General features: G+C 36.4%; 1 protein-coding gene across 6 annotated transcripts; it reads left to right on the top strand.

The window, feature by feature from the left end:
• The first annotated feature begins 491 nt into the window (after positions 1 to 491).
• On the top strand, positions 492 to 8619 carry LOC122289894 (serine/threonine-protein kinase BSK7-like). 6 transcript variants are annotated; one of them, XM_043097280.1, is made up of 12 exons: positions 492 to 829; positions 933 to 1093; positions 1397 to 1496; positions 1586 to 1806; positions 2660 to 2795; positions 4733 to 4866; positions 4964 to 5069; positions 5900 to 5985; positions 6108 to 6296; positions 6640 to 6792; positions 7353 to 7466; positions 7834 to 8619. In XM_043097280.1, the coding sequence occupies exons 3-12, from the start codon at positions 1415 to 1417 to the stop codon at positions 8077 to 8079; spliced, it is 1467 nt and encodes a 488-aa protein (XP_042953214.1). In that variant the 5' UTR covers positions 492 to 829; positions 933 to 1093; positions 1397 to 1414; the 3' UTR covers positions 8080 to 8619. The 6 variants fall into 6 exon arrangements, with proteins under 6 accessions (XP_042953214.1, XP_042953213.1, XP_042953210.1 ...); XM_043097279.1 differs by having other exon boundaries at positions 493 to 829; positions 1319 to 1496; XM_043097276.1 differs by having other exon boundaries at positions 493 to 829; positions 1301 to 1496.
• Positions 8620 to 8715: the final 96 nt, after the last annotated feature.

The raw sequence follows: 8715 nt of genomic DNA, 5'->3' as shown, positions 1-8715 counted from the left end.
TAACTTAGACATAATTCAATTTCAAGCAAAAGATAAGATTGTTACCAGAACAAGGGCAGACCCACTCCAACCTTTATATATACAAGAGGAGAAAGATTAATCAAGTAAGTGAATCAAACTTCCATTTTTATATAACTTATAGAAATAATATAGTTAGTAATTATGAATAATTTATCAATAAAATGATTTAAAATCAGTATGAACTCATAAAAAACAATGCATAATAATCAATCTATTTAAAAGTTTAAACTATATCAATTATTCTGATATTTAATACTTAAAGATATTTATGAGTGTTTAATAATTATTCATAATATTATTATTTGTAATTAAAAACTAAAAGAGAATCATGTCGGTGGAAACAGAAAAAATAAATAGGGCAGTAAAACAAAACAGGAAAAAAAAAAAAAAAAAAACACTCGGACTTCGGGACACAGGTGTCACAGACACGCCCACAAAAAAGGGGGAGAGAAAGTTGAGTTCCGACATCCAATAGGAGAAAGAAGTATTATGTACAGAGAGAGACGCCCACAGAGCGAATTCATACGTAGAAATGAATATTCTTGTTATTAAAACATTTCCAATTCGAATATTAAAAGCTTTCTAATTTATGATTCACGGGAAAAAGGAAGCACCAAAGTAAGCCCAAGATCGCTCGCTTTCCAAAACCAATTGTTTTGTGTACCTCTTTTCCACAAAATAAATAAAAAAATGGAAAAATCTGGGCTCGCTCTGCATGCCTTTTGAGTATTTGACCGAATCGAGAACGGCGAATCGGTTGGTGGTTCACTCTGGCTTCTCAAACCTCCAATCTTGATTTTTATTTTTGGTGGGGATTCAAATGCAATTCCGTATTGTACTTCTTTTCGTGTTTTCTTTTTTAAATTGTTGTGATCCTTGATTTTTAAAAGGTGCTCTTTGATTGGCTCTAGGACGCACGCTTCAGTTTAGTGTTCTTTTAAGTACTGGGTTGCTGCGCTTGATGTGAACAAGGAGCTTTTGGAGCTTCGCAGAGCAGGGTTTCGGCTCGGTTTACATCTGGGGATTGGGAATTCTGGGAAGCTAAGGTCACACTAAGTTGACTTCAATCGCAGTAAGGATATGTTTTCTTTAGCTCTAATGTTAGATATTCGGTCTTGTACTGCTTTTTTTATGATTTTGGGCGCTTTAGAATCTTTAATTTTGAAATTATTTTTGAGTTCAGTGTTAGTATTAGTATTGGGTTTCTATTTTAAGCTTTTGAAAGCTTTGAAGTTAACTTTGAGTCAGATTTTGAGACGGGACTTTTGAAATCTCGAAGTTGGGTTTACATGTCAAGCTGGATGGAGTCCTTGAAGCATCGAGGTGTACGAATTTGGGTAAAAATTGAAGCTTCAGGACTTAATTGTGTTTGCAGCTAAATTCTGGAATTGGGATGGGTTGTGGGTGTTCCAAGCTCTCGGTTTGTTGTTTTGGATCAGAACATGACGGGCCAGTAGCTGAGACCCACAGCATTGGTAAGTGGAAATGTGTTTTTGTTTTTTTATTTTTGTTGTCAAATTACATTTGTAGCAAGAGAGAAATACCAGTGCATGTTTGCTTGCAGAAAATGAGGGGAAGAGTGAAGTTGGTGATGTGCCCGCATTTATTGAATACACTATCGATCAACTTAGAGACGCTACATCTGGGTTTTCGGTGGAGAATATAGTTTCTGAACATGGAGAAAAGGCTCCAAATGTGGTCTACAAAGGGAAGCTTGAAAATCAAATGCAGATTGCCGTCAAAAGGTTTAATAGATCAGCTTGGCCTGATGCCCGGCAATTTTTGGTAAGTAAAATATGTGCAAACAGCCTATAATTCTGATCCCAAGTTTGATGCGGGCAAAATTTTGTCCTAATCCTTTTACACGCTCACGTTTTTCTCCTTGTTTTTGTTGGAATTGTGTTTACTCACAGTTCAGAAGAGATTGGATATTGCCCTTTTTTTTTTTAAAAAAAAAAAAATCAGTGATCTTGACTTGGTTCTTGACATTGTCGACAAATTATTTATCATGGGACTGTCTATTTTTCTCCTTCATACGTTTGCACTTTTTTTTTTTTTGACTTTTTAAATTTAAGAAGAAACGGCAATGCTCTACCTTTATTATTTCAGTTGGGGCATGCTTGGTCACCCCTTATATTTTAATGGATTTATTCTGTATGCATATCAAGCACAACTCATGTATCCTGAACGGCACCTCGAAAAAATATAAGCCTCTCTTCTGATGGTTAAATTAGTCCTTGGCAATTCAAGAGCTGCCACCTCTTCCATCAATTAATTATTATCGTGACTGCTATTGGTTTTGATTCTTGCATTTATGGTGCTGCTCTTGTTATATATCGTGATTATAAGAATCACATCATTTGGAATTTCGAGGTTATCACGAGTGTGCAACACCCTTATGTCCATTATTTTTTTGGAGTGAAATACCTATGAAAAAGTAAACTCATGGCCCAGTGACTTACTAGTCCAGTTTAAACTCCAATTCATTTGTGTGTATGGAATATTTTTTGTTGTAACCATTCTGCTCATTATCTTGAGAAATACTTGTGTTCAGTCCAATATATAATTTGTGACCAATGCATTATTCTACTTTTGTTCCCATATTGAGCTCATAAACTTTAAACTTTTACTAATTCAGGAAGAAGCCAAGACTGTCGGTCAGCTCCGGAACAATAGGCTGGCAAATCTACTTGGTTGTTGCTTTGAAGGTGATGAGAGGTTACTTGTTGCAGAATACATGCCCAATGATACGTTAGCAAAGCACTTATTTCATTGTAAGTTTGTTGAACTAACTTTTCTTTGATGTTGTTGCATGAGTCTACACTATATGAAATTCTACATGATCCAGTAATAACCAAACCCACTACTCATGAGTTGAAACATTTAAAAATAAATATTTAATTTGTACCCAAGCTTAGACATCTTGATTTCCTAATTTTATTACTTATAAAAATATATAAATATTTAATTCTATCTTGCAACTACTTATGAATATGAAGATGGATAACTCTTGTCTAATTGTTGGTTTGAGTGATTTGGTAAAAAACCACAGCTTAATGGTGGGTGGATGATATTAAATGGGCCCTTTCCTCTTTTTTTCCCCTTATGTGCGTGCGTGCGTGCCAGGTGGGGGTGGGAGTGTGAGAATGATGTGAATCATCACTTGTCCCAAAAGTTTAAACTGATAGGAAGAGGTAGATTTTATTATTTATTTTATATTTTAACACTCATCCTTACATGTGGGCCAGACTCCCCCTCAATGGATAGCCTAACATGTAGAATATTTAATTAAATGGGATAGAATGTAGAGTAAGGGTTCGAATTCAGGACCTTTGCTTTGATACTATATGAAATCACCACTTGTCCTAAAAGTTTAAGCTGATTGGAAGATGTAGATTTTATTATTTATTTTATATCTTAACACGTGGAAGGTGTGAGAGGGGATATTTTTTTTTTTTTTTTTTTTAAGAAAGAGTCGAGGTCACCTGTCCAGGAGTGATCCATTCCCAATTTTATTAATGATCCTCACTTATGGTGGAGGAAAACCATGGTTACAACCCGATACCTGGGGGTTACAAATAAGCATAAAGACCAAATCCCAGGAATCAAAAAAACCAAAACCTAACCAGAGAACCCAACAACAGACAAGACCAAAAGGAAAACAACCAAAAGAAGCCAACCTGCAAAACAGCTCACACATATCGAAAGGAAAAAGAAACATGAACAAGAACATACCAAAAGGAATACCTTACGAGACCCTTAGATAGGGCATACCCAATCTGTCCATGCGAAGGAGACCCCTCAACGGGCTAGGCAAAGTATGGATATCATACCAATAGGAGTTCAAACCCTTAGCCCCACACTTAGCTAGAAAATCAGCTACAACATTTCCTTCACAATAAATATGATTCACAGTATACTCAAGACTATTAAGGTAATCCTGTAATTCATCCCATAAATCTTCTAGATACCAGATAGGACAATTGTCCTTAGTAATCCAATTAGCCACCAATTGAGAATCAGTCTCTATTTGAACACGATAGAATCCGAGAGCTCGACACCTGAGAGGGGAGATGGTGATGTTTTCCTTTGACAGATACATTTGCCCCCCAATGCCATTTTGTTCCTTCACATTTTAACGTTTCCCATAAGTGTACCTCGGCTAATTGAAGGGGAAAATCTCCTAGTCCAATGGCCCCTAGAAATTGTTTGCACCCAAGAAGATTTGAATCTTAGACCTGGGGGAGCATGCCCCTTAGGTCAAGGCCTTTACCACTTGAGCCAACCCCTAGGGGTTTACAGAAATAATCATTACTATCTTTTGTATAAAGGAGCATGCTTATATAATAATAATGTTTTGTATGAAGGAGCTCAAGAGAAAGGTGGAAGGACTTTTGCTGGATTTGTCCCCTAGATGTCCAGTTTTAATTCAAGATATTCAATATTTTTTTTGTATTAATAAAAAATCTTATGCAAAATGCAAAAGGCATAGCCCTAGTACATATGATGCCTGCAAGAGAAACACCTAATCAGGAATGGAATTCTAATTAAAGAAATTATAATGCTGTCTCGTCCTTTATTTCTTTTGGAGCTGTGTGGTAAAATCTGATTATGCTTCTTTGTAAGCATGCTATTTTTTCCATTGCTTGCATTTTCAGTTGGAAGGTGAATTCTTTGGAAATTAATATTGAAATTTAACTACATGATTCAGGGGAAACACAACCTATGAAATGGGCAATGCGATTAAGGGTTGCTTTGCATCTTGCACAAGCTCTAGAATATTGTACCAGCAAAGGACGTGCTCTTTATCATGATCTGAATGCTTATAGAATCGTGTTTGATGATGTCAGTATCTGTTTTATCTTAGAACTCAATCCACTTATTTTTATTTTTTAAGTTGGGGTTTAAAATAATCATTCTCATAATTGGTATTATTTCTCAGGATGGCAACCCGAGACTTTCATGCTTTGGTTTGATGAAAAACAGCAGAGATGGGAAAAGTTACAGTACAAACCTGGCATTTACTCCTCCCGAGTATTTGCGGACAGGTACTTACCATCTCAAACAAGACGAATGTAAACATGATGATCCTTTTTATTCATCATTTGGGTTATAGGATCAGTATGGATCAGTATGGCTTGGTTATGAACTCTTATGACGTTTTGAACTTGCTACTTGAGTTATTAGCTGAAGTACACGGGCATGCATATAAACTTAGGGGGGAGAGAGACCTTTATCCCTATATGCATACACAACCATCATATGGTCAAAGGTGAAGGCACTTGGTGACTTCTTACTATATTGCTGTTATTTATATGGAATTTTGTTATGTTGCGACTACTTTTTTTTTTTTTTTAAGCTACATTAATAGTTGGTTTCTCCATCTTCATGTACTTCCATTCACATTCTTATAGATTTCATGATCATTGTCTCCTCTAAACTTTATGTGTACATCTTCACAAGACTAGGCTTGGCATGGGTAATGCCAAGAAAGGTGATTGATTTGTTGGCATGTTGGAGAGGTGTTCGGGGAAAGGGGCAGATTGCAGACATTTGGAAAATGGTGCCACTTTGTTTAATGTGGTGCACCTGGAACGAAAGGAATAGTCGTTGCTTTGAGGATAAGGAGCGTTCACCGGAAGGGTTTAGGGATTTCTTCTACCACACCCTAGTATTATGGCATCCTCTATTGTACTGAATGGCTCTACCTTTACTGAACTTCACGCTGCCCTTCGCAGCTCTTAGACTGTAGCTAGGCTCTTTGTATACCCCGTGTAATCGGGCCTTGCCCTCTTTATGATTTAATATATATCTTTTTACTTGTAAAAAAAAAACTTTATGTGTACCAGTAGTAATTCATACACATCTTTTTCTGTAGGAAGAGTTACACCTGAAAGTGTAACGTATAGCTTTGGCACTCTTTTGCTTGATCTTCTCAGTGGAAAGCATATACCTCCGAGTCAGGTAAGTCTTCTCCCAGACAAGTATGTTTTTATACAACAAACTCTGCGCCTTCTGATAGCTTTTTCCTGTATAAAAATGTTAATGACTAATGTTGTAAGTTTTGTCCCTGGCATACTTCCCAGGCACTTGACCTAATACGGGATAGGAATCTTCAAACACTTACTGATTCTTGTTTGGAATGCCAATTTTCAAATGATGAGAGGACTGAATTGGTACGTTTAGCTTCAAGATGTTTGCAGTATGAGCCCCGTGAGCGTCCAAATCCAAAGTCCTTAGTTGCTGCTTTGATTCCTCTTCAGAAGGACTCTGAGGTTGGCTGTCTTTTGTTTTTAGGAATTTGCACATATTATTCTTTCTGCAACTGTGAACACTTACAGATCTTATTATATCAAATATGGTACCTTTGACAACCCATCTTTTACTTAAATCCTTTTAGATTTTTTTTTTTTCCTTCTGGATAAACCCTTTTGAACTTCAAAAACTAAAGACAGAGCGACCATTTGGATGAGAATATTCTGATAAAGACTGTGCCAAGGATGTCAGAATGTTTCCCGCTATGTAGCTCTGATTATAATTCATTATTTTTATTATTTGTTGAATGGTGATGGGCGTTATTTCATTAGCTCTAATGAACTTTTGGAAATTGGTCTGCAGGTCCCATCTCATGTATTGATGGGCATACCCCATGTTGCTGAATCTTTCCCTCTATCGCCACTTGGTGAAGCTTGCCAAAGAATGGATTTGACCGCCATACATGAGATCTTGGAAAAGATTGGGTATAAGGACGATGAAGGTGCTACAACTGAGGTTTGTTTTTTTATAACACCAGCAGGGATTACTGAATGATCTTTACAAATCATTTGGGCTTTTAATACTTGTGTACATAATCAGGAAAAAACTTTTGTTCTTGAAACATGGCAATATTTTGGAAATTCTACTTATAAAAAAATGCAATTTCTGTTAGGTGTTGAGTCTGATTTTCATCTCTGCTGTCTAATATTTTTACAATTTAAGATATTAATACACCACTCTGGTTTTAAGTTGTATCTTTATTACTTTTGACTGTACACACTCTTGACCATTTAGCTGTGATTTTGGTGTCAAGAGTTGGTGGTAAACTTAATACTTAATTGTCACATTGCTTAGCTGCACTGAATCAGCAGTGATAATTCTCCTCATGATTGTTTTCAATGGCAAGTACTTTCTTGCTTAGTTAAAACATAGAAATTGAGCATTAGTCCATGTGTATTTGTGGTTTGTTGAATTTAAATACACCCACACTTTCTCCGTCAACCATTTATGGACATAAATGAAAGTTGTGCGTGGTATATGGTCTGCTGATTACTTTCATACCATCTCTGTGACAGCTCTCATTCCAGATGTGGACCAACCAGATGGAGGAAACATTGAACTCAAAAAAGAAGGCTGATGTTGCTTTTCGGCGTAAAGATCTCAGGGCTGCAATTGAATGCTACACTCAGGTCAAAATTCAAATGATTAACTGCTGCTTTGAATTGCTTATTTTCCTGAGTGAATGTCTACAAATGGCAGTCTTATTGCTTGCAGACCAAACTTGTATCTATTTTCATAGGGTATGAACAGGATGGACAAAGTAAAACATAAATTTCTTTTCTTCTGTTTGACTTTGAAAAAAAAACAAAAAACCAGCATCATTTATCGGGGCTTGTCTATGCAAATGTATTTCTGGGCAGTCCACCAGAAAGTTGTGTCCTAAAATGTCTGGCAGATTTTTGTGATGTACAACGAACAAGGTCTCTGCAATTGTGCATCATATATGATTGGAGAATTTATAGCATTTGCTTGACAATTTGTTTCATTTAATTGCAGTTCATTGAAGCTGGAGCCATGCTTTCCCCGACTGTTTTTGCACGCCGTAGTCTATGCTATCTTATGAGTGATAAGACACAGGAAGCTCTTAATGATGCAATGCAAGCCCAAGTAATATCTCCCGACTGGCATTTTGCCTCCTATTTACAAGCTACTGCTCTTTTTGCACTGAAAAGGGAGAATGAAGCACAAGTAGCGCTCAAAGAGGGTTCTGTCCTAGAAACTAAAAAGAATGCAACTGCTTGACGTTAATGAAAGTCTCTTTTATGTCTGTTGAATCACTTTTCTTGAAGACGAGCACCAGAGAGCAGACACGAACATTTTACTTTCTGGACAATGACAGAAGATTTTAACAACCTGAAGCAGACATTAAGGTTGGAAGGAGAGAAATGGTTCCTATCAATTGTTTGCATGTCTGGTTCGTCACCAGCATCTTGGAACCTTCGTTTGCCACATTATTGGATCAGTTGGTTTAGTGAGTTTGCTAGGGGTTATTGGCCTTCCATGCTTTTTGTAATCACAACTTGGCTCATTTACGTTTCTGACTTTTAAAATACAACGAACTTTGGGAAATAATTAAGATGATATGAAACAAATCATATGCTTGTAAAGGATTCAACTATTGATTTGGATTCAAAGGGTGAATAGGAGATGCATAATGCTTGTAATTTATGTACAGCCCAATTGGTTATGGCTGCTCACGTTGTCTAAACACCTGTTTTTGTATTCTATAATTTTTTTCCTTTTCAATAAAATTTATTGCCCTATTGTGGAGTTGATGTCTAATTAATATTTGAGTTATATGCGGTGTTGAAATCTATGAATTTATGGGAACAGTGCCAATGCAAGAGAAAATATGAACAATCTTTTGTAAGAAGTTAT

Source organism: Carya illinoinensis, chromosome 12 (genome assembly GCF_018687715.1).
Source record: "Carya illinoinensis cultivar Pawnee chromosome 12, C.illinoinensisPawnee_v1, whole genome shotgun sequence".
Lineage (NCBI taxonomy): Eukaryota > Viridiplantae > Streptophyta > Magnoliopsida > Fagales > Juglandaceae > Carya > Carya illinoinensis.
This window is presented reverse-complemented; position numbering and strand designations above follow the sequence as displayed.